Source organism: Pieris brassicae, chromosome 1 (genome assembly GCF_905147105.1).
Source record: "Pieris brassicae chromosome 1, ilPieBrab1.1, whole genome shotgun sequence".
Taxonomy (NCBI): Eukaryota; Metazoa; Arthropoda; class Insecta; order Lepidoptera; family Pieridae; genus Pieris; species Pieris brassicae.
Window position 1 is genome coordinate 16,298,158 of NC_059665.1, and position 27,814 is coordinate 16,325,971.

The following is a 27,814-nucleotide window of genomic DNA, read 5'->3' on the forward strand; positions in this document are numbered from 1 at the left end:
GTGTGAGCTAAATCTCCTGGCCTATAATTTTTTTTTACAACTTAGACACAATTTGAAATTCGGTTCTAGGTAAGTAAATCAGGAATTTGCAACAAAATGCTCTTGTACTTATTATGTGATTTTCTATCTAAAGCCTCATAAATTACTATGCATTGTATAATAATTTTACTTTGTAATGGTGTGGAATATACATTTACTTTAAGAGTATATAAGAAATATGGTCATAAAGATGATCAATAAAATATGTTTTCTTGTAATAAAAATAAAAGAAACTGATTTAAAGAATAGAATATTTGTAGTAATGTTGTATGGAATATTTGAAGGTACACACTCTACACTTTCAACTTGGATTCTCATAGTCCATTATGGCACTGGCATCTCAATGCTAAATTTTTCATTAGCTGAAAGGTTACTATTAACCTGCTGTGCAACAAAGTAGCGGAAAACTATGAAACATTTGCTTAGCTAGTAATGCACAATGTGTTTGTTGATGACACTATAAATTCATGTTATATATTTGAGAAACTAAGGTTTCAATGAAATCAACTTATCCAACCTAAACCAAGTTATTTAAAGACAAGGAGTCTAAAGAGCACTTTAGTATGAGTCTAGTATTAGGTTAGGCATGAAATTTTTATCTTGAGCGGTTTACTGAAGGGGAAGAGTTTCTTGAGCGTGAACAGATTTTCTTTCAGGAATGTCAATTAACACTGGCCCATTTGTTAAAATAAATTTTTAGGTTAGCCAAACAAGACACAAACCTACCTGCCTAAAAAGAAAAACAATTAATAATATTTAGAAATATCTACCCCAGGCCTCATTGGGGTTTATAATTATAACATTTAAACCGTTTTAGAAGTATTGATGATATGCATGCAAAAATATTGATCAGTACAACTTATACTTATTAATTATGTTTTCAGTTCAACACAATTTTCACAAGCAATGGTAGCATGATAAGATTTCTACACACTAAGAACTTTTCAATAGAGTCAATAGAATAGAATTCATGACACCAGTAGATTATGTAATCATTTTGCAATTAACAAAGTACATTAATATTCAACGGTAAGAAAATAATAGCTCATCAGACAGCTCTGCTATTATGACACAATTAGACTTAGGAATTTACAGAGTGCTAAATATAATTCCTAAAGACATAAATTTTTTTACTAATCATAGAGTGAGTTGTAGACTCTTGAAAAGGAATATTAATTATAGGAGTCAAAATTCAATATTTCCATTTATATTGTTGATTCATTGTAAATAAAATAGCTATGTTGCATATAGGTCAAAATCCCTAAAGCATAATGTTTGATAGTGTGGATTTTTGTGTAATTCCCAATAAGCAATACTTAATATCATATTCTTCTATTTTAGTGTAAAGGACATGGAAACCACTGATGCCAGAATCTGTGACACTACTTCATGTTCAACAGAAACAACAAATAGCAACAGTATTTTAAGCTACCTAGTTTTCATAAAAATGTTTGTCATTGTAAACAAATTCTGTGTTATGTTCAAGTATCTTATATTTATTGTTAATGTAAATTCCACATTAAGAACAAACTAATGATTTTCAATTAAACATTGCTTTTACAAAATTCTAAATAATCCAATATCAGATGATATGAATTGGAATTTGAGGTCAGTTAAATCTTTTTTAAACTAAGCAGTCAACACTCTACATAGTATTTGTACATATTAATCACCCAGATAAGCAATAAATTTGTCATGCATGAGAGTTAGCAGCATTCTTAAGTATAATTACATACAGGAATGGTCTTGTTTATAAAGACAGGTGTACATTTTAAGTACAACATATATACATTTTTGTCTGCAAGTCCCTTAAGAATGACACATAAATCATTAAGTAGTTTAATATTAACAGGCAAAAATATATATACCTTATAATATGTATTCACTCTTTTGCAGAAAATTGTAATTAGAACTAGAGAACTTTAAACATAAGCAAATAAATTGGTATGACAACAGGTAACACACCTCCTTCACCATTTGTCAAAGTGGTGGAGTTTCTTTAGAGGAGAGCAGATCCAGTAGGATTTCTGGGCAGTCAGATAACATAGTGGTATTTAATATGTATGTCCTGTGCTATGTAGTGAACACTTATAAATACTTTCATACTGCCTCATCAGATTAGTATTAGTAAAATCTATTCAGGATGATTAATCCAAATAAATTGTGAACTATAATTAAACAGACTAAAATTTCAAAAGGTATATAATATATATGCATTATTTGGTTTTGTCACTCTAATGTTCTGTCACACCCCAATGTTATTACCATGTTTAAATTTTAAACCATGACTCAAGGCATGTAGGATGAATATGATAATTTAGATACAACATTTAAAGAATATCTACTGTAATATTTTAATATAATTTTCATTATGATATCAAATGTATTCTGTATATAAATGTATTAATTTAATTTTTATAAGTATCATAATCTGACAAAAAATATTTTCTCAATTTGACATAATGGTAAATGATGGTGGAACAACTAATTCAAATTCTAAAAGCTGACACGTAACTTATCTGTAATATCATAGAGATAACAGTTAAGTTTTAAAACATTAATTGAATCCCAATTGTAGGCCCAAATGAAATAAGAGAAAATTTTAAAGATATTTTTTGTCACAACATTTTATTATCTGATGTGCTAAATTTTATGTCCTTCAGTCTAAGCTATCTAGACTTTACATAGCCTAAAATCTAGATAAAATTGTGTAGTTAACTAATGTCCATTTACCGAGATTATTTTAATAAAATATATTTTTTAATATTATATAACAAATGCTTTTTAAGCTGAAAACAAAGTAATCATGAAGGTTTAATAAAATATGATGATAAAACAGAACTACATAAATGAGTATATAGTGCACACTGCATGTACACAATATTGGGTTGATAAATGTAGATAAGATAAAGTAGAAAGTACGCAAATAAATGCAAAAAGTACTTCTTACGTCAGACGAGAGCTCCTATTAATGTTAGTAATTATTGCTATGACTCAAATATTCATCATTCAATATGAATTTTAGCCAACAATTTGTATTGACATAAATACATTAAAAACCTCTGCACACAGCATAACATTCCAATATTCGAAGATATCATCGGCAAAAGTAATATCGATAACCAACTGTTAAACTCTGAAGGTCTATACCCCCTGCGTTCATATCACATTCCTGCGCACTCCTTACCGTCTGGCAGCCGTTTTGCTAATTATAGAACATACCAGGACATCAAAAGTCGTCCAAATGAAGATAAAAACAAAACATCAGCCTGCGTCGGCCACAACCCACTGCGGACGTTCTCGAAAACTGAATACAAATTCACTACGTGGGGCCACGACGCGGTTTAGGGTTAGATGATTTTGATCACATTTCACACTTAACTATCACGTATCGATTTAAAAACACAATACCTTTACTTTCAGCTTTTTCGGTAATATCTTTCACGTCATCAACCATCTTGCTCGATGACAGTCACACACTTTGTACACTTTTTTATTCGAACATATTTTGAAAACTCATACTTCGTTCACTATTTTCAGCCAGACGGCTAGCCGATCTATACAACGCACGACGCAACGCTTCGTTCCGTTCACTGCCAACGACGTTTGGACGGCGAGTGGCAAGCAAATGACAAATGTCATATGTCATTTCACTGACACTGACATATGAACAAAACAGATTCAGTTAAAAACTCAATTAAATATAATATAATAATGGGTAAAATTACTAGGAATTAAAATAAAGCACTCGTTATAAATATAAATGAGGATTTATTTTTAATTAAAAATATTTTAAAAGAAATTTCATAACATAACTGTTGTCAGCGCCATCTTGGTCAGGCTTCTTAGCTACGTTGTCTTAAAGCTTGACATTTTTTATCTACAAAGTTTTAATACACATTAGTTTGATTCTCCGTACAAAGATGGTACTGTATTTACTAATAATATTATATGTATATTAATTAATTCAGTATTATTGTACGTTTAAGATAGCATTGCTTATTTAATAATATTACATTCAAATTCTAATTGTTAAGCGACTATAGAACACAACGTGCGAAGACTTCTCTAAAGGTCAATGGATATATACTGCCCCCCCCCCCCCCCCCCAGGGGCTATAGTCGAGAAGTTGTATATATCCTCAGCTTCGCTAGCGCGTTTCAGGGTATGCCGATATAACAGTGACTTGTAGTCGTAAATTGTGGGTGCAGCATATTAATTGAAAATAAATGTAGTTGTATAATCAAATATATAAAATCAATAGAATAGTCAATAGTCTTAGTCTGGCGATTAAGTGATATAATAAATGTGTTTACATTTAGCGTTAGCGTTATGCCGGAGGCAATAGCAATTTAGCTTTTATGTTACAAAATAGAATTGACTTCGAAAAAAAACATTAAACAAGTGAAAAATATTGGAAAATAATAAAAAACAAATTAATGCCAACGTACACCAGCGTATCTTTTTATAGAGGAACCACGTTGTTGGCCTCAAGGGAGTTCACAACTCAGATTGGGCTGTTTGGGCTAGCGTATCTCTGCCTGATAATGGGTTTTACCACAACTGGCGCGAGGGTGTATTCTTCGAGACTTGGGGCGTCGTGTCCCCCACATTTGCCTGAAGGGCGTGACGGAAGCTCACTGTAGTAAGCGCAGTACGGAGTAAGGGACCTCGCCTTCTCCGGTGAAGGCGTTGTTGTACGCTAATCTGAGCACACTTTGCTGCGCCAGCAGCCTTGAATAATCATCCGGATCCATTAAAACTGGGCCTCCTGGATAATATTTTCAAAGTGGCGTAACATGTGTACACTAGTACGTTTTAATAAGTTAATGTGTTATAATTTTTTGGCGTTTGATTATATAAGTGTTTATAAATCCAGACAATTTCTACACATAACACGGCTATTTGTAAAAGTAATCCTGAATAATTTGAATGTACCATTCGACACAACAATCTCGATTATAATTAATTTACTTTTAAATCGGTCGAATAACAGGTCCGTTTGAGTGGTAGGCCCCGGTCCGCGTGGTCACTAGCGCATGCGTGCAGTTGACGTTTGACTTTCGAACGGTATTGAGTGATTTAAAAAGACGTAAATTTTGGCGGGATATCTGATAGTGACGAAAGATATACAATATTGTGAAATGTGTAGAATTTTAACAAATTAATTAAATAATAGTAATGTTATAGCTGTTAGTGAAAGTGCAATAAAAATTTAAAATGAAGTTGCAGTGTTTATTTGGTGGATTTTTATGTCTTGCTGCTATTATAGGTGAGTTTCAATAATCAATGCAAGATAATTAATATTTTATTATATTGATTATACGTTCCAACTATATATGATAATCAAAGGAACCAATCCGTACAATCGCGTGACGGCAATGTTGTTAAAGTATTGAATATTAACAGCTGATTTTAATGATATATAGTCGGTACTTATAACGATTTTTAATAGTTTCTTAAGACATATTAAAGGTTATTAATGAAGCAGTTTTCCTTGTTTTTTCAATGGATACTGATTCTGATCTGAGGTCCTTACAAACCAAATTTTAATTTGTGTACTCTTTTTCATTTTGTAATAAAAAGTAGATAAATATTGAAAAAATAAATATACTGAAACTCGGAAATGTAGCATGATTCAGTTAATTTTATAATATTAGGCCAGCCCAAAATATGAAAATAGTTTGTTTAACTTTAAAAAATATTAGAAAAACTGTACCATCACCCTTTCTTCGTCTGTTTTATTGTTGGAATGAGATACTCCTTTGAACCAATAATATTTTTTTTACAATTATCTAATTACTGAGATGTCACCTTAGTGGCGATTTTTTTTTTTAATTTGGCGTATTCTACATATATTTATTTACAGATTACGGAAAATTTTACCAAAAAAATGTAAAGAGAGAAAAACTATTATACAATTATACATAGGCCGAAAATTGTGAATACGTTTATTACTGTTTTAATAAATAAGGCAAGATACGTAGTGTAATGGAAGCCACTCTTGTCTATACAGGAGCGCTCACTATAATAAACAATAATTTATTATTTCTTGTTTAATACTAATAATACGCGTATTAATTATTTATGTTATATTTATTTACAAAACTGTCCAATGCTTTACACTAGTCAAGGTTTATTTAAAGGTGTATTATACGCATAAACGAAAGAAATATTTTCCCAGCTCACTATCACGACAACTCACGTACATATATATTTTCTAGTATTTAAATCGAACAAGGTTACAGGGTGTTTGTCAAGATTTTAGTGTGATATTCATGGATTTATTTAAAATATGCATATATGTTCTAAGTCACCACAAGGCCGATTTAGATTTGTAATATTATATCCATAAAGGTTTTTAGTACGAGTGACTTCTGTATTCATATAGAATTACCTAATAACGATTTTATTAAACAATCAATTTTGTTTTTGTAAGTTTTCCTCAACAATACTTTAAATACTTAAAGGTGAGTTTGGCCCATTTTTGATTAAAGTGATTGTATTTTTATATCTTATATATGTATAAATGTGTGTGTGTGGTTTAATCAAATAAACATTTTTTCTTTCTTTTTTGCAAATATGGTTCGTATTTAGTAAGAACAAATCTCGTATGAGAAACTTTGTCACTCTATTCGTGGGCGTATTTCAAATTAAACGGAAGCACGAATATAAATCGTATACATGACCATGAAGTGTGTTCTCTGAACTATGTACAAGGGAAGTAAATCAATATAATTAATCAGGATTTTATTACATCTAGTTTATATTGAATTAAAATTATATTGTCTTCATTTTTTTAAAGCCACCCAGTGTATTTAGTTGAAAGTATGGTAAATTGCAAATAAAATAATCTTGATACACATTCATTTATTCATGTTACGACAAAGTCTTACAAAATGGTAACTCCTGATACAATACATACAAACTTTCTCGCTTAGAAGAATAATTTATAAGACTCTAAATTTGATAAAACAATCACTAATCAGTTCACACAATCCTAACAAGCTCAGCATAAAGAATGCCTTTCTCTAACGTTTTCCGAACAATGATAGTAGAAAGCGGTTTCAGACAAAAACAAACATTTATACAATGTTATTTACCTATTACTCCAAATATAATCCACAGTCCGTGTAATTGTCACCCAAAATAATCATAGACTAGCAAGAATTTTTTCTTCTTAATCTACCCTCAGAGTTGATAATAATAAACAATTCCATAAATCGGTTATAATTAAACAACATGTACCCCAGGCTTCTGATGTAGTGAGAACTGCATTTCAGGAGCCTGTGACATTCCAGATACATGTACTGTACAGAAATATAGACAATTATTTATAAAAGGGTAAATAAAATAAAATTTGATAATGAAACAAATACCGTAGTTTGTACATTTGAGATAAATCACAATATAAATACTGCTATTCGGATATAGCATTGCTATATATCGATATCAATATAATCTATTTAAAATACAGATTCACTAAAATGTCTTAGGTACTTAAAATTATAATTTAGTTATTCTGTGTACTATTTTCGTAGTAACGGTGTACACATAGACCGGTAAATGACCTTACGTGACATTGTACTACTACCCTACTCTTCATAACTATGCATTATTGTTATTGCATGGGATCGATGACACTTCATCTGTTACATCGCAGACAACGGTTCCAAATATTCTATTGTATGTAATGTATTGTGTTCTCGTACAAATTAGATTAAAGTAGTCTTAATAAGAATATTAATTACTACTTGCTAATGATGACAGATCAGTGTTGGCCTAATGGCTTCAGCATGTGACTCTCTTCCCTGAGTGTCCTTCTGTGCTCCTCTGCATCAATGGACTTTCTGTCTATGTGAGCTTGGTCACACTTGGTCGTAATTGCACATTCTTGACAAGGAAAATATCGTGAGATAACCGGCAACCTTGAGCCAAGTCGGCGACGTGTTTAGGTACAGAAGGCTGATGTTTATTGGAAAAACAAATGATCACACAGACACAGATACATAAATCTTAGCCCCAGACCTAAAAGGTTGTAGTGTTGCTTTTTAAAAATAATTGTGTTAATTTTAGTGAAAAATCGAGTGTTTCTATTGCACTGGGGGCTTAGTCAAGATGCCTTAACTTTTTCATACAAATCTAGTTTTCGACTTTATACATACTGTTAAGGCATCATGACTAAACCTGTATGCAAGCAATCAGGTCTTATAAAAAAATATTAAATTATTTGAAAAATAAGTAATCTACGCGTGAAATCTAATCTGCATAACATATATTTAAATAAAATTCTTAATATATACGTCGCATGTGAAGCGAAATTCTGAAGTGTTGATATTATCTTGAAATTTTAAAGCGTGCATCTTACACATATCACGCGGATTTATATTTAAAATTCACGATCCAGTTTCATTGGTTTACTTTAAGAAATTTTTATTAATGTAGAAAAGCAAAATCTTTTAAAATTATGCATAAATGGGCCTTTAGTACTGCGTAACACGTATAGCACGTATATTACTAAAAAATACCATAAAAGGGCGTGTTAAGATTAAAGTAAATACTACGTATAGTTTATAGTTATGGAATTTATGAATGTAAAGTGAAATAGTAACATCAGTGTAATAAAATAATTCATTTTGTCATGTTAAACAAATCCGTCTTTGTAGCTTAGCTAGAAGCCTACATGGCGGTTAACCTGTATCCCTTGACTTAATTACCGGTAAAACAATAATACTATATATAAATATTTTATTAATATTATTATTATTTTATTTGTTAAGATTTTAGTTTAGTGTAGTATTTCTAGTGTTATGTATTTTTGTTACTTCATTTATCACACTTCTTGTACTTTACTCTCAGTTGGTGTTTCTTTTTTTATTTTCCATATTAGGGCTGAAGAAATCGCTTGTTAGCCTGTTTTTTTTATGTATGTTTCAAGTAACTAAGTGTAAATAAAAAAATATGTAAAAATATTGGGATCAATTGGTAGAGAAGCCTTAACACTACTTGCCTATGAGACAAAATAATTGACAGGATTATTTTATGAACTACATTTTATTTACTCCAGAACTATATAAACACTAGTTAGTAACATTATTAATATCTTAATAAATATCTATATTCATATTTGCGTTGTACTTATGTAATTTAAAAGTTACTTAATCTTATAGTTAGTTCAAAGCTTAGTTGTAACCCTATACTTTAATGAGCGTTATATAATAGAATGTGAAATTGCAATAGATGATCTGTGGCTAAAGCATTGTCTTTTGACCCATAGATCAGGGGGCACATCCGTTTAGAAATGCCAACGATTTTACGCTCTTGCCTAGCCGTAATTTATTATAATTTCCATAGCTGTTTTATAGTATGACATAGCCTTCAGTGCATATGCCATATAGCAATATTTTTGGTACTGTGCACGGTTCTTAGGTCTTCACATATAATTCTAATGAACTATACAGATAATTAATGCCACAAGAATTCTTTTAAAAATGATGAAGTATAACAGTCCTCAGTACCACTTCGTTACGTTACAATAAAAAAATTGAACATAATTAAATGAAATGAGAGCAATTGTCAGCCTTATCGCTTTCGAGCGATCTCTTCCAGGCAACCACTGTGAGAAAAAAAGATGTATTAAATTAGATAAGGTAGGCAAGTGTACCTTATTATACATATTACATATAGTTATTAATAAAAAAAATAATAGGAACAAAAAAACAACTAAAAAAGGATAAGTACATTAAAAATTAAAAGTCAGTTAAAATTAAGATCAGTCCCTCGTCAGTTGGTAGTCCGTAAAACTGAGATACGCCCAGATATTGGGGAAATATACACGTACATATCGTGTCATATCGTTATGCCGGCCTCAAGGGCCTCTGTGATACCCGAGGTATTGGGAAAAACTCGAAAAGAATTAATCTCGCATACGACGTAGCCTTTTGTTTTTCGATGCATACACTTCTTTCTACCTTAACTAAACAAACGCCTTATTTGACAAACTGTGCTTCTATCTGTGTGTCTTTATTTTCTTTAAATATTCAATGCTCAGAAACCACATGTTAACTATATATTACTTCTGTCAAACGACGTCTCGCCGCATTAAATTACCCATTACGGTGTAATCTACGTAAAATTGTATAAGATGTAGTAACACCTGTGTTATTCGTTACTGACGCTGTTTTCACCTAAATTATTCGGAAGACGACCTGTGTCTAATTTGACCACTTTCACTAACGTTTCACTTTTATGACGCGTATTGATTAGCGATATACGATATGAAAATGGAAGGGCGATAAGTTATTGTTATTGGAAGCAAAATTTAATAATTATGATCCATTTAGTAATATATTTAATTAAATTTTAATAAAAATAATTCTATAGTCCATAGTTTAATCCAATCCAATCCAATAGATGGATTTTGCATGAAAATTTTTTGAGACTTATAGTATAAAACAATTTTTTATCATTCCTGTAAATGGATTAGTTAGAATAAAGTCTCCTTACTATAGCTTGAAATCACGTCTCTTCGTTCAACCCGGAAGTCCAGGGTTGATTTCTGGTTGAAACTGCTATTGTTTTAGGTTGAAAGGCTTTTGGAATTTCATTCTTATATGACTACACAATCTCAACAATGGATATAAATAAGTTATCAAATCCGGGGTCTAACGACTTTAATGTTAGGAAATTAAGGTTCAAATTATTTAAAGACACCTAAACAAAATATCTTGATCAATTACAAACTAAGTACTCTATGGGTATAATCGTATCCCAATTATATTATTTTCTAAAATACGTTTACAATTTATAACGTAATATAATAGAATATTTGTATCGCGTGTTCTTAACCATCTGGTATGTAAGCCTTTTAAAGTAGATTGAGATTTACCTTTAAATTATATGTTGAATCTCGATTAAATAGCGTTTTACCTTGGTTTAACGGATGCTACTATAGTAATAAATTGCTACTTAATAATGGTTATATTTACTTAATTTTAATCACCAAACTCGAGAAGGTTGCTTAGGTTTTAAATCCTTGACGAGATATTTTCGTATAATATTTTTTCCTTAAAAAAATTGTAATACTTCGAAAAAATTTGTATGCTATTTACTGCTATATTCTTTTATAAGCCACAAAGTACGTAAAGATAAAACATATATTTTGTGACATTTCACCTTACATTAACCATTTATGAATTATCTACATACTAGTATGGATTATATTAAATTAGATAAAGTCCTAGTCGGTACTTATTAGTAAGTTTTTCAAAATCTCCAATGAAAGTTATTGTTCATTCATAGCCAGACGGTATTTTGCATATTAAAGAAAATGCTTAGATTATTTCGTCAAATTCTAAACGATTGTACAGTATAGTTGTCAAGGACGACGTAATGTGATGAAAACAAGCGATTATTGCATTAAAATCCCACGGTATCAACGTCTCTGCATATAAATTGGTGCCATACTTCGCCCGAGACCTCACGTAATCTAGGTATTTATTGAAGGTCGATGTCTAGGTAAAAAAGACGACGAAAATTCAAATCACTACTCCGTATTGTCTGTCTGTTATATTGCGAGTCTTAAATTGTACTAATAAAAATTATATAACTTTGTTTCAAACCAAGAATATTTTTTTAAATATATTTATAAAAAAAATACTTAAATGTCTAATGTGAGTATTTTCCTAATAATAATAAGTGTAAGAGTAACTTACAAATAACGGCCATTTATTGTACACTATGTAAATTGTGATTTGAAATTTTAAAATTAACCTCTAAGTTTAGTTTAACATATCTAATTAAGACAGTATAACCTTTTTTCTGTTACACATCTTCTAAATCGTTAGATGACGCGATCACCAATAAAAAAGGTTACATTTCTCAACATAGGATAAGTTATTCAAGATTGCCAAATAATCAGGTTTTAACTTGATCGATCAAAGATAGGCCGAATCAACTAATTGGAGACTAAATATTCTATCAGCGTTTAGTTTCCAAATATCATAGATTTCCCAATGTGCCTATTTGTTAGCGTTCGGCTAATATTGCCTTATAACACATTGAATTTGAGTTTAACAATATTTGTTTCTGTTAACATGTTACTTGCATAAACGATTTCACGACAAGAATGTCATTTTACTGATGTAACTATGTAAGGTGTTGCAAATTGTAAACGCTAAATCATTAAAATACAAACCAAAATTTCAAATAATGCAAATTTGCCTCTTTCAATATATAAAGGTTCAAAAATTAAATTATTAAATTATGTTATTAGATAAACTAAATGTAGCTTTATCAATTGTTTTTCTATAACTAATCCTTTTGAAAGGAAAATTTCTTTTTGTAGAACAAACATGTAAAAAAGCCAGATATGATAAATAGGTGTACGTTAGGTCTACCCTTCCTACGGCCGATAGTAAATATGTGGAATAAGTTGGTACCTTTAAGAATTGTTAGGATTAAGTAAATTTACCGCCATACCCACGTCAGTTTTTAATTGCATCGCTTCCGGTACAATTGCGATAAAATTTTGCTTCAAACCTATTTAATGTTACCTTCGCATAATTATTGCATACTGTGTAATATATGGCATAATTTTAAATCAACCTACTAAGTACCAGTGATAATCCGTAATTACTAGTAACACCTGAGCATGGAACCAAAAACTAATGTCATATTGAAATTTTTTTGCAAAAGCAAAAAATAAATAGGATGAACTTTTTTATTATTATTATTAAAGCTTTATAAATTAATCCATACAACAAGTGGTTAGTTTACATTCCTTAATATTAGTATTAGTTGTGTTAGTATAAGTTTTAAAATGTTTATGTTACAATTCTTTTTTAGTGGTCTAGTTTTTATATGGCCCATTTAAGGGTAAAAGCCTCCTCTATATCTTTCCATTTCTCTTTGTCTTGAGCAACATTCATCCAGTTTTTCCCCGCTAGTTCTATAGTGTCATCCTATCAGGATGAACTTTACTAGACAATAAATTTATTTAAAAAAAACCCATTTCAAAATGCATTTAAATAAATAATTTTTGATAATCTTTATTGTGTACACTCTAAAATATAAAGTTTGGCATGCCCTCTTAGGCAAGGCTTGGGTTATCCGATACACTCTGAAAGTGGATAACAGACTTCTTGAAGGAGCACTTAAGCTGGTAATCGACGACCCAGTGGCTGTTAATACCGGTTTACCACAAGAATCTCTTCTTTCAGTGACTCCCTTGATACATACTAACGACATCAAGATTAAAGATATCTATCTGTCGAGAAGCTTTATATAATCAGAAAGGGTATGATTTAAATTCTAAATTGGACCTTAAAGGTTTCGGATTAATGCAATGCGAACCTAGTCCAATTTAACACAAATAATTGCGGGGTGTTTTTTGGAAATATCTGACCTTCTCGAGTTGCTTGGCATTCATTCTCAGGCCCAGGTGGCAGGCAAAAAATAGGTATTTTGGCAAAATTTTTCACACCGGATCAACTTCTTAATCTATTCGTTACAATAGTCAAATACGAAGGGGATTCTTGGACTAGTATAGTATAGACCCGTAGCCCCTCAAGGGGTAACATTATTTCTATCAGTATCACTAAGCAATTTATATAGACCATTACGTAGTCAACATTTGGTATCTGTTAACGACTAACTAAACAATTATATAATAAGGTGGTATATGCCGTATACGTTGAGCCTATAACGTATAGCCTACATACCTAAGTTAAGCGCAACGACTTCACAATGCTTAAGTAACAAAGGCGGCAATACGGCATAAGTACCTACGGCTCTTTATTTAACGTTATCCAACTTAGGGCAGGCCAACCTGAACCATAGGTAAAACAATAATGACGCTATTAACATACAATATGCCGTACCACATACATAACTTTGCGTTTGCTAACAAATCTTTTTGACGTTTATCGTGTAATAGAGAAGACACGCACTTTCTCAACAATGCAAGGTGGCTCTTGGCTTTCAATTACATTTGGCTGGTGGCCATATAAATGTATAACAATTAAAATGCTTATACATGGAAGTAAAAAAAATAGTTAAAATATGTTTTACATTTTATTTCTCTCTAAATAATTCAGTTGAATAGGTATAAATCCAAATTAAGTGTAACTAAGACATAGATGTATGCAAAAGTAATTCTCGCATTGAATGAAATTTATAACTTCCACAATTATTATAACAAGTTCACATGAAACCATCTAATTGATATTGACTGATTTCTTTTATATTTTTTTCCCTTAAAATATATTTTTGAAAGGTTTATCACCCGAATTGTAAAACAAATATTTTAAACTAAAAACTGTTATAAATTCATAAGCACTATTAATATAGACTAAGTATTTCCTGTTATTTATGTTATAATATATTAAACATATATAGAGAATGGTAATTTGATCTAACCTAGTTTTCTGGATTAGTTGTTAGTAATTTCACGTCTCTTCAAAGGTTACCTTCTTAATGATTCTAGATTATACATTTAAATCTAGTTTAATACTCAGTATACATTACATTACTTAAATAATCTGGGTTATAAGTCGGGAAATATCAGATTTAATGATTATTTAGACCGTACAATTAGTAATAATTTTCTGTAGAACTATTCACATTAATTAAACTCAAATGAAATGATGCTGGATCAAATGAAATACGAGATTTATAATAAAAAACACATTTTATTATAATTAGAGAAATGTAGCAAAAACGTCGTTAAGTTAATTAAGGTAGACAACTATTGCATTGGCTTTTTGGCTGTTAGAATACTTGTATAGTTGTAAATAATATAAATATTTTTTCTTTTATAATTTTATTTAGGATTTATGTATTTTAATTTTTCTATATACAAATACAAATGCCGTACGCGTAACAATTCCAGTCTAACTATCTAGTTCAAGTTTGAAATTCTGTAATTATCCATACTGGCAGCCACACGCATTCTATAATAATATTATCAAAAGTTTTCGTTTTTATAAAATGGACATTAATGAAACAAAACGTAAGTTAACTTAACTCAATACTTTGCGGAGTCTATTGAAAAATACTCTAAATAGTTAAAATATAAATTTGTGTTATGTAGAAATCATAAAGCTAAAAACAGTTTACATGTTAAAAGGAAGATACTGGCTGCCCACAACACAGGGAATCCTAGTGTGGGAGCCAGTTCACTTTACTTTACCTAAATATCCTTTATACTAAAGTTTTTCTTTCTTTCTTTAAAATTTTATATTTGTTACAGTCAAAATATATAAATTAGGTTTTATAGTCCTATTTCGACTACTTTGTGTGACTCTAAATAAAGAATAGGAAGGAAACTTAAGCATTTACTTCTTAATTCTTCCGTAATTTTCAAGTATTATTTTTCGATTTCGTCAAGGTACACTATCGACAATGCAATTACAAAAGGTTGGAAAAAAGGAATTCCAATTACAATATCGTAAACTATTTAATAATAAGTTTAATTTGCACTATGTACTAGGATCACCTTCATTATTGGGCAAATCTTATGATACTTTTACGTTTGCCTTTTTGTTTCGGAAATTCTCTATTGGCCTTGTGTGGTACAAGTGAGCTCAACACAGTCGAGCAACATTAGGTCGAGACGTTTTATTCAAATTAGTTTAATAACATCATATACACAGGTTTATACCACAATTCTGTATTTATAGAAATATGAAACCATTATCTATATGAAATATAATTTTCTCACGTGCTCCAATAAATATGACCACATTTCTCCATAATCATATACATACTTGTAATGACCTCAAACATTTGTTTTATTTATTTTTATTAAAATTTACTAACTTTTACTTTGTTATGAGTATGATAAGATAATTTTCTTGTTTTAAGTGTGAAATCCGTTATTAAATGTAAATACAACAATTATATCATGCAATATAATATATCATTGAAGGCACACTGTGCAGAATTTCGATACATCCTCAACACAAGTATAGTTTTTTTTAATAATAAAATCAAGCCATTTCACAAAATTATTCAAATTATATAATGTCCTCAAAATTTTGATATTAACGGAACTTGTACGTTACACAAAATATTACGTGCATAAACTGGAATTCATAAATAGTAATGAATTATGCATATAACTAGATTCTTTTCTCACACAAATTGCAATGTTTGACCGTTTTCTCTCGACTTTCACATCCTTTTGTTTTTGCATTGACGTAACATATGGTTTTAACTGAATCACTAAAAATATTGCAAGTGCATGCTGCTTTATATTTTCTTATACCAAAACTTATATTAATCAAATTAATTCATTGTAAAAGATATTGAGGTTATAAATCATGGTATTTTTTTAGACTTCAATATATACAAAACATCTTAAAATACCTCTGGGTATTTTGATTTAAAAAAAAACGTACCCTATGGCGCTACTAAATAATTTTTAATCAACCTGATGTTGGAGGATTACATTTTGGTTTCTTTTGTTTGTACAAAAACTATACATATATACTACTATACATTTCATATTTTATTAATGTGAAAAGGTAGCAAAATATAATTTGGTAGTTAATTAATAATTATTATGTTTATATTATTACGGGGTACACCGAGACCACACATCTACACAGACCTCCTTTTGAATTAATTTTAACAAGTTTAAATTCTTTTCAAAACCTGATTTCAATAATGAAAATTTACTAACCTATTAAACATAACCTACATACTATGCCAGTCAGGTTTTACAGAAATGTCAATTTTCAACTTTGTCAAAGTGATATTTGTATTTTTATTTCTTCGTAAATCTTTGACGCTTAAAGTTCTTTGTTCAGCACTTAAAAACGTTATTTATACTGCAATTATATTGATTGAGATATACAAATGGGCCTTGAATAAGATAACATCTTAAGTAAGGTTTCTATTTTTTATTTTATAAATTATATATGCTCTTTAAACTGTATACCCTAGTTCACATTTTAAAAGTAAGTAAATGGTCTATTAAGTCCAAATGAAAACAATTCTTATCTTCTTGGTCACGAAGGCGGTGACATATGGCGGAACAACGCTGAATTAACCAAACGATACCATATTTGTTAAGCGATATAATCCTTCGGAGAAACCCAAAGACTGGCAAATCCACGAATAGAAAGTACTTGTTAGCCAACATTGATGCAAGTTGCAACGCGACAAGCGTTCTATTCATTTATTCACTTGATACATAGTGATTTATGACATTTGAATGAATCGAACAATTTTTAATGAAGTTTGATGGTTATACAAAAACAAACTCTATGGATTGCAAATCACCTTGTTCGGGTATTTGAATTCGGGAAAGCAGTTAGCTTGTGGTACTATAAAACTAATAAGATTCTATAACAATTTGTTTTTATGCGAAGAACACGTACCTATTTAGCATATATGATATATTATAATTATATTGTTGTTTTACTTGTTTATTATATAAATATAAATTTGAAGATTATTTAAACCAATCTTTGGGATTGATTTCCTCCAGCTCAAATAGTTATGGCAGCTCTGCCTCATAAACAATTTGTATGACTCAAAACTTGGCGATTTAAAAGAGTGGCGAAGAGTTTCTTGCCAGTTCTTCTTGCCCACTCTACGCCCTTGAATTGGTAGTAAAGGTAAATTTATTCACTGTTTATTTTAAGGAGATATGAAAATCTACATACAATTAATTTAAATAGGTAAGTCAGTGAACATCCGTAAAAAATTGGCAAGAACTGGCACTAAAGTCTCCGTATTTTAAATATTTAAGTGTTTTTAATGTGTTTGATTCTCGTAATTTATAAAAACATAAAATTTTTGTAGTAGAGTATAAAAAATAACACTTTTAAAATCCTTCAGGCATTCGTAATTTGTACGTGTATAAAACACGAAATTACTACACCTTGACATGCACTTTAAAAGATTACTTAACATGAAGAAAAGCAAAGCCCGTATAAAATTGTAATGTTATTGTATCCAGAACCATGAGCCGTGAAGAATGACACATGTAACTCTATACTAGTATTACGCATCTAGTCGTGAAATAACTTTCACAGAAGAAAACCCCTCTAAGCTTTAATTATTACGCTTCCCTCAGGAGAGTTATTACAATAGCTCATTGTCTCTCAGCCCGATATAATATATAATAAAATTCCTGAATATACATATATACAGGGTGTCCCAAAAGTCGACGTCAAGTCGAAATTTTCTCATAGGTAATGCCACACCAGTTATCAGAAAAATTAAAAAAAAAATTAAGTCATGTATTTTTGAAGTTATGGAAATTTTCCTTTTATTCCAGAAAATGTACACCATGTGACATTTTTTTCATTCCTGTTACAAATATTTACTTTTTGCCAATTTTTTTTCTCTTACGTCATCCCGAATAGTGCTTTATGTAACCTATGATCCTGTGCCTGTGCTCATCACTCCAACTTGTAGGAAAATGTCATTTTATACCGTACCAAGTTTTCAAAATAAATTTTTCGCACTAGTTCAACTGATCGTCCTGAAAAAAAAAAAGTACTACTCCAGTTTGGCAAGCAGCTTTAAAAGTTTGCGCATTTAATAAGGATTCTATCGTGGTATAACACTTAATTCATTATTTCTTAGATCGGGCATAAAAATTTTTTTTTTAAAAATTTCTCTGGAATTACAAAAAACGATTCTAGTGTACCCAAAGCGTTCCTAATAACCACAGCGTGGTTTAAGTAAGATGGCGTAAAGTGTGAGCGAGACAGATAGTGACGCTACTTATTGCTATTGACACACGCACTACAGGTCCGTACGCAACGCTCCTTCGTTTACTACGCATCTTTTCGTATTCGCTGGTGTTATTTTGTGTTCTAACTACTTTGGCTTCGTTTACGGACTTGTTTGCTTGTGATTTGGATTTTACATTTGTGATCTACGACGACCTTTATTTTCCCTGGACTTACGTGTTATTGTGTATTTGTACCATACCATGGCTACGTACACTACATAGGAATATGCTAACATGCACCTCATTTATGGGGAATGTTTATGTAATGCCAGTGAAGCCGCTAGACGGTATCGCGAGAGATACCCTAATGCAGATCGCTATCCAGATCACAGAGTTTTTACCAATGTGCACCGTCTACTGTTCTCTGAGGGCCGACTACCAAACCAAGTGCACGGTGAAGGTAGAATTTCACTACCCTACGAGGCAGTTGTCCTTCAAGCAGTTGATGAGGACCCAAGTTGTTCGGTACGTGGAATTGAGGCCAGCACAGGTGTGCCCAAAAGTACAGCTCACCGAATACTACAAAAAAATGAGATCCATCCATTTCATGTACAGCGAGTACAATCCTTATTACCTTGAGATTATGAACCTCGGGTTGCTTTTTGCCAAACAATAATTCAAAAACACCGAGAAGACCCACAATTCTTAGAAAACATTTTATGGTCGGATGAATCAACTTTTAAAAAAGACGGCTACATGAACCTACACAATTTGCAAGAGTGGCACGTCGAAAATCCACGATTGATGAGACCTGACAGATCACAGTACCGTTTCAAAGTTAACATGTGGACTGGAATTTTGAACGGAAAAGTCATAGGGCCTTTTGAGTTACCAGAAGTTTTAAATGCTGAAATTTCATTAGATTTCTTACAAAATCAGTTTGTGCGTGCAGGACGTGCCGCTTACTATTTTACGAGATATTCCAGCAAGGTGGTTGTCCAGCGCATTACAGCCGCTTAATTCGAAACCACCTTAACGAGGAGTATCCAGACAGATGGATAGGGCGGGGTGGTACAATCTCGTGGCCCGCCCGCTCACCCGATTTAAATCCTCTTGATTTTTTTTACTGGGGAGCAGTAAAGGAAAAAGTCTATTCCAAGTCGATTCAAAATGTAGAAGAGCTTAGACAGAGAATAGCGGAAGCAGTAGAATTTGTGAATAATGGACGATTTGCCCGCTTCATTTCACGATCTTTTTTAAGGAGATGTCGAGCCTGTATTGCAGCTGAAGGACGGCAATTTGAACATCTTTTATAAAAAAAGTAATAAATCTAATCATAAAAAAGAAACTGTCTATTTTACTTATTTGCGTCCGTACCGTCTCGCTCACATTTTATGGAATGTCTCTCTCCATCTTATTTAAACCACGCTGCGGTCATTAGGAACGTTTTGGGTGCGCTAGAATCATTTGTTGTAATTTCAAAGAGATTGTTAAAAACAGACTTTGTTTAACAAAAAAAAATTCTTATGGCCGATCTAAAAAATAATGGACTCAGTGTTATACCACTGTAGAATCCTTATTAAATGCGCTAACTTTTAAAGCTACTTGCCAAACTAGAGTAGTACATTTTTTTTCAGGACGATCAGTTGAAGTAGTGAGAAAATTAATTTTGAAAACTTGGTACGGTATAAAATGACATTTTCCTAAAAGTTGGAGTGATCAGCACAGAGTTTAGGATCATAGGTTACATAAAACACTATTCGGGATGACGTAAGAGAAAAAAAATTGGCATAAAGTAAATATTTGTAACAACAGGAATGAAAAAAACTGTCACATGGTGTGCATTTTCTGGAATAACAAAAAAATATCCATAACTTCAAAAATACATGACTTATTTTTTTATATTTTTCTGATAACTGGTGTGGCATTATATGATATTATGAGAAAATTTCGACTTGACGCCAACTTTTGGGACACCCTGTATAAGCACTGCTTCGAATTCTAGATTTAAATTAAAAAGTTGTTCAAAAATTAAAAAAAGCACTTGTCATAGGATAGATAACTACTTTAATTTTTGGTAGTATTTTACTGATAATCATAAATGTAAACGTGAAACAAACACATATTTCCTTAGGCCCCATGCCCCGTTCGTGGTAGCGTTTAATTTCTAAAACATGCATATTCATTTCATATGAAGTAAGATTAAACAAGTTCCGTTTCTCTAAACAATAACGATCCAGTTTTATTGCCATTCCACTTGTCTATGTCTGTGCACACCACTTATTATCTAACAACTGTTACAATAAAGTGTGTTTTTTACTACGTTTTATCAACTTTATTACGAGTCGGCCTAAAAAATTATCTGTGCATTACCAGAAGATATCCCAAATACAAATTGTATTATTGAAATTATTATAATTATTAGTACATATTAATAAAGATTTCTTCATAGTAGTAAATCCAACAAACTCCATTCTTAACGCATTTTTACTACATAAATTACGCAAAATGAGAAATTAGCAATTTTGTTAGAACATTAATTATACGCATCTTATATAAGTGTTTAGAAATTGACAGATTTTCATTGTGTAATATTCTATGAATATTAATTTATGGCACTAAAAAGTAATTTTTATGGTAATTTGTTTATGAGTTATGCAAATTATTTTCATTTGTGTCTGCATCAGCTAACGAGACACGTAAATGCTGAATGTGCTTCAAAATACTAGCTATTTTTTATGTTTGTATGTACATATTATAATGATTTCGAAATGTTTATAATTTTTTTTAACGACGGTGATTTTTATAAACAATAGAACTTCAAAGGGAAGGTTCAAATGGTTGGTTGGTCTACGCACCACTAAACGAAACCAAAGCAATCACTACATCATGCGGAAAATCTATGTTAAATAATAATCAAGCAATGATATATAATTATAGGCAATACACTTATTAGATGAAATGAAATCGTGTAAGTTGATAAAATAGTCAACTTAAAACAGCATAAAACCGAGAAAAGATTAATTAGACGTTTTACTATCCAATTAATCGGCGCGTGAGTCGTTTCGAACTCTCGCTAGAAATATTGGCTATTGTTCACGGAAAACGGTGAAACTACCGCATTTCCACGACGTACTTTATCAATTGGAGAGTTAGTTTTTGCTCTGCAAACTTACAGGGAAAATTTTATGAAAGTGTTTTATGGTACTTCTTCCTATTATTCACAAAGAAAAGTAAAGGGAGGTGCGGAATATATTTATTCTCGTATTCAAGTCCTAATAAAATATGTGGTTGTCATGTTTCTCAATTTTATCATCAATCCAGAATCTATCACAATTAATGGTATCAAGTTAATAGAAATATACATACGCTGGTAATAAGTATACTACACGTGTGTATTACGGAGGCGTTTTTTTAGTGTAACTTAGTGTATCTGTCGCAGCCAACTAGCCTAATCAGCCGTTCAATTAATAGCTTAGCCGTTTAACTAGCGGCCTGAAAGATGTTCAGTTTATCAAACAGTTAGGCAAATGGCTTGGATCGATGACGTTTCATTACTTGCCTAGACTGTTGACTGTTAATTTAAATTAAAATCCACTTTCTGCCACTCTCAAACTCGAAACGAAACTCTTCAAACTGTCAATATGGCGTCGGCCACAACCTTGATGGTGTTTTCCAAAGTTGCATGAAAAACAACAAGTAAAATGGAAGAGAGTAGTGATAGTAATAATGTGAAATTGACTTAAGAAATTTAATTTTAAAAGAAATATATTTTATGTCATATGTTTCATCTTTTTTATTTCTGTCAAATAATGACTGTATCTTATTAAATGTTGTAAAAAACGCTACGGCTGAATTTCTTTCAGGCCGTTAGTAAAGCGGCGCTGTTTAGTTAAAAGACTAGGCTGTTAATGAACGGCTAATTAAGCTAGTTGGCTGTGACATATCGATTGTATTAGATATACTTATTTTTTTGAAAGCTATAAAAACACTAATAGCTCTTAATACGGATGCAGATTGTACATATAGATAACTTTATTCATATATTTTTTATCGTCAATTAAATAATATCAGGTTAAATCAGTATTTTTTTAATTAAATGAATCAAAACTTATTACAAATTGTAATTTTGTCGTTTATTTTTTTTAAATACAAAAATTATGTTTATATATACGTGCAATACATCTTCATTATAACTATTAAAAGACACAATTTATTTTACTAAAGCTAAATTATTTTGTTGCAGGTATGTTTTATGGACGTATAAACCACATGATAGCTTAAGTGAAGTGCGCGTGATTGCATTTATTTTAATCAAAACGATAGAGCTTGGGATAATTTATTCATTTTTAAGGCAGCCCAGACAATATTTGACACATGACACATAGTATCTTCACATCGCATATATAAGATAAACAGTAACAACTACTTAAAGTTCCTTTGGCCGTTTAGATGTCATTCAAGTTTTTTCTTAGACCTTGTCTTATATTACTACCACCACTAATTATGCATATAATTTATGATTGAAAGAACATGACTAAGACTTAACACGATATTGATTTCAAAATAATACGCACTAACTTGCGTAAGACAAGTTTATTATCATTTTATCCATGAAATATGTTCAAGGTTAAGTCTAATAATTATACGTTCAAATTAGTTGGTGCCTTTTACTTAATTATTCTGCATTTATAATGCATAATAATGGAGCTCTATTTTAGGTTTTAGATTAGAACGATAGAGAGTCTATAGTTACTAAGTACGTCTTCTTTATTAACTATGTTGATATAAGGAATCTAATTTAATACTCCATATTTCGTGTATTTGTAAGTATAGCCTTTGTTACCATAGTAACCTAACATCACATGGTCTCATCTATTACCTCTATATATGTGTCCCTCGGCGGCTCCGAATGCGAAAATCAAACAATCCGTCATTTGATTAACGAGGTAACATATTTTTTGCCATTATATTTTTATTTCTATATAAATACTATGGTATCCATGACCCTGTGAACTTTAACGGTAATTATAAAATTTCATTGTTGAACATAAAACATAATGTGCCTCTTATAATTTACGATGGTATATTTCCAATTACTCAAGTGCAAATGGTGAAATATTTAAAAGCAATTGCCACAATATCACACCACTCAAGGCTCACGCAATCTTTAGGTTTTCCATTTTAATTTCAAATACAAATCACTATATATCTATATGATGCAAATTTATTAATGTATAAACAATTAAATGGTATAAGTCTCCTAAGATCTAAGCAGGGATGAGGTCTGGCTCGGATGTCTCGTGAAACTATTAATTTTATTACAACATTTACAATACACAAGTAAGATAAGGCATTAAAGACGTAAATATTCGTATTAATATTCTTGCTAGTCAGGTCACGCTACACACGCGTAAGTACAAAATTTACGAAATTTAAAAAGAAGAGTTACATCAAAGCCGTGCTTGCGTAATAACTATTATATTATTATAAATTGAGTATTTCATTAGATATTAAAGAAAGGTCAAAAGTAATCTTTTATTCTTATTAAGCATCAACGCGATAAATGGTTGTATATTACATAATCGCTAGTATATAACCGGTATCATATTTCAGTAGTCTTTTCTTGAAAAGTTTACGGAATAGTTATTATTCAGTACTTAATTTATGTACTATAGATTATTTAAAATGAACATCCTTTAATCATTGAGTAGCTTCAATTGATCTATTCTATCGATCTTTTTGAAGTAGATTATGATTTAAATGCCTCCATTAAAAAAGGGCATGCAGGTATTTAAAAAGAATGAGATCACTGAAATATAAATGGTTTAAAGTGTACAATTATTATTACAATTTAAATTACGCTCTAACCGTTAGATATGTGATATATGTTTGTATACCAATATTTCTGCGGCGTCTAACAACTGTCTGGATATTAAAATAAATAATAACATCTCATATTAATTATTTATGTACACTTCGTTACCATATAATACAAATTTATACATATAAAAAAATAAAATCGAAAAAAAATATATAAATAATAATATATATAAGCTAATCCAAAGGTTAATTGAGTAATTAAAAAGTATAATAATATATAAGTAGTTAATTATGAGACAGAAGAAAAATGTTCAAAAAGAAGATTTTTAAATAAATTTAAAGATTGAGCTCTTCTGATATCAATTGGTAGGGAATTCCATAGCACCATATTACACAATGTACGAAGATATTATTCTACTTGTAACACAAACGTATAGTCCGGAATGGATTCGATTCTTAAAAATCAATAATTTTAAATTTAAAGGCAAACAAAGCTGTGAACTATAGCGATTTCATTCAATTAAACAAATATATCTTCAATACACCAATGGCCTACGATACTTCATACATTTATTAATAGTGGCTTTTACTCACAATATTTATTAGCAAAGAAGTTTGTGAAGACCGTTTCAAAATATTTTCGCAAGATAATTAGCGGTGAAGGAGTTATAATATTCTGTGGTAACACCGCTAACACTGCATTAAAAAGACATTCATCATGTATTTAAGTATGGAAAAACGGTGTTTGTGAGGAAATTTACTTAATCTAAGAGTTTCATCTTGTTTATACTTATAATATGTTTACGTAGTCATGTCAACAAATCATTAAAGATTTTACGTAAGGACAAATTAATTACAATCACATTTTAATATAATCGCATACTACTACCTGAGTAGTACCTTAAATGCTATTTTAATAAAAAAAATCACTTAATGGTAACAAAAATCTTAATCCTAATTCTATTTTTTAGTTCTAAATAAAATCATGACATAATTGTAATTGTTTCGGAGCAGAATTATAATATTATTAAGGAACGATCCATGCTAAAGGCCTTATCTGATTGGCGTCATCTGTTTTTGTCGTCACTGTAATCGATTTTTGCAATTCAAAAGTAAAAGTATGAAAGAATTGTAGGTCATACGCGAAGCGACCAAAGTAAAATCGTCAAAGAAAGCAAGATTGTCCAATACAAATAACTCGTGAGTGAAACTTGGCAATGCTTGGGCGCAGCAGCCTTGACCGGAACCGGCGTGTGAGCAACGAATCATTTGATACGGCATTTCTGTATGGGTTGTTTTTTTATTTTTAAAGGGCGTATCGTAAATTATCATGGCTACCGCTTTCGTGGCTTGGTTTGTAACACACCGTATGTAAAATTCAGAGTAACTGAAGTTTCATTCCCGGTAAAAGTATATTTTCGAGTTTATAGAAAACTCGATATCAAATTCTAAAAAAAAGCAACAGAAAACAGATTAAAATGTCGTTTAACTATAAAATATTAGCTAATCGTTCATATTTTCGTTCTATATGCTTGTATCATTTCAATTTATGTATCCTTCATAGGGCAGACATCAGCTATAAAAACTGCCTTATATGTCTGAGAAAAATATTGATTCGCCAAAGATCAAACTCCTATACCGAAACCGATCGAAGCTAAGTGATGAAATGTGTAACAATCAAATAATATATTATTTGAATATATTCAAAATAGATATATTAGAAACACATACAATAATTCTAGCTGAATGGTTACTTTCTCTACTCGTCTACTAATTGAATACCGTAATGAACGCTTACATAAATTATGTAGATCGCAAATAAATTTTCATTATGGTGTTATTTGTGGATTATAAATTTTATTTTGAAGTCGGCGATATTTTATTTTATGATTATGTAAAGGGTTAATGCAGTTTTTATTGAGAGGTGTTTCGTACAGCCTGTCCGAGTAGGTAATAAAATGATTGAAAGCTGAGAGTGTTCTGCCTCTCTTTAGTCGGCAGCTCATGTCTGCGTGGTCAGCAAGGATACTGTTTCCACTGGTTTCTGTCCAGCGCCTCTTTTATGACAGTGTATAGTTTTGAGGACGATGAGTCTTTCACTTGTTGGATCCATCTGGTTGGAACCACGTCATCTTTTGCATTTTGTGTTACCAACCACGAACAGTTTCTCCATGTTTTCATCACCTCGGCGCATTGTATGGCCGAAAGATAATACAATTCCGTGTCGGAATATGGTACATAGGCGATTCCGTATGCAGATCGATGTATTTCTGCGCTTCACAGTCCACGGTATTCTTAGCATTCGTCTCCAGCACTCTGCCACATAGTAAATATTTTATCTAGTGTTAAATTTGCAGTAGTTATTATACTCGTTTGGTCCTAACTCCTTGTTATCTCCAAGATATCTGCTCCTATGAATTTGTATATTTAAATCATATGATTGTTTAAATAAAAGAAAATTAACAACATTGCTGGCCTAATCCATTCAAATAATTGCTTACTGGCCACATACAACGTTAATAATAAAACAGTAAATAAAGGTTTCTACCGTAAAACTATTCATTGTTATTGTCTTTAATCTAATTCACTATCTCGTTTACATGAAGCCTTCACAAGTAGGTGACCAAGAAAATTTGAGTTCTCAGAAGGCACTTTATATCAATAAGAAACGACATTATCATTTCCATAACGTTCTGCGCATTAATGCCACTGGATCAGTGTGTCATTTAGCAAAAACATCGATTACTGGCACAATTGGCCGATATATAGCTTAAGTAACAGCTAGAGCGCGTATTAGCTATTATGATTTTATTCTCCAGATTTTGTAGCATAGAAAAATAAATATCAACAGGCCTATTAACCAGTTGCAGATATGTGACAAGCAACTCATGTCGTAGGATCGCAGTGCACCAATGTACTTTCTGTCCTATGCGCCACCAATGCGCTTTTAAAACTGGATCGCACGATGAAGAACTACATCGTGGGGAAACCGGCATGCTGTAGATCCAAAAAGTTAGCCTTTTGTGTCAGGCAGAGTAGAGTGATCACCTACTTGCTTGTTCAAGATAACAAATGATCACCAAACAGACCAGACAGGGCCAGACGTTAAAGGTTATAGTGTCTTTTTTATATATAAAATTTTTTATACGATTAAATGTTATAAATTGTGGTAGGAGGCGTTCTAATGATTCATATTCAGGGGTTGGAAATGTTAAAAAAAATACGAAGACACAGTATTATATGGATACGTATAGATGATAC

The 27,814-nt window shown here is 31.1% G+C and overlaps 2 protein-coding genes across 9 annotated transcripts in view; one reads left to right on the forward strand and one right to left on the reverse strand.

Annotated features, from left to right (window-relative positions):
• The window catches only part of LOC123714919 (stress response protein NST1-like), a 44,014-nt gene extending 40,370 nt beyond the window's left edge, over positions 1-3,644 (reverse strand). For all 7 annotated transcript variants that reach the window (XM_045669605.1, XM_045669625.1, XM_045669615.1 and 4 more), the window contains exon 1: positions 3,451-3,644. In XM_045669605.1, the coding sequence (XP_045525561.1) occupies positions 3,451-3,496 (46 nt within the window). In that variant the 5' untranslated portion in view covers positions 3,497-3,644. The remainder of the gene's footprint in view (positions 1-3,450) is intronic.
• Positions 3,645-5,088: 1,444 nt separating this feature from the next.
• LOC123713931 overlaps positions 5,089-27,814 on the forward strand; it is a 35,734-nt gene continuing 13,008 nt past the window's right edge. For both annotated transcript variants that reach the window (XM_045667832.1, XM_045667839.1), the window contains exon 1: positions 5,089-5,311. In XM_045667832.1, the coding sequence (XP_045523788.1) occupies positions 5,260-5,311 (52 nt within the window). In that variant the 5' untranslated portion in view covers positions 5,089-5,259. The remainder of the gene's footprint in view (positions 5,312-27,814) is intronic.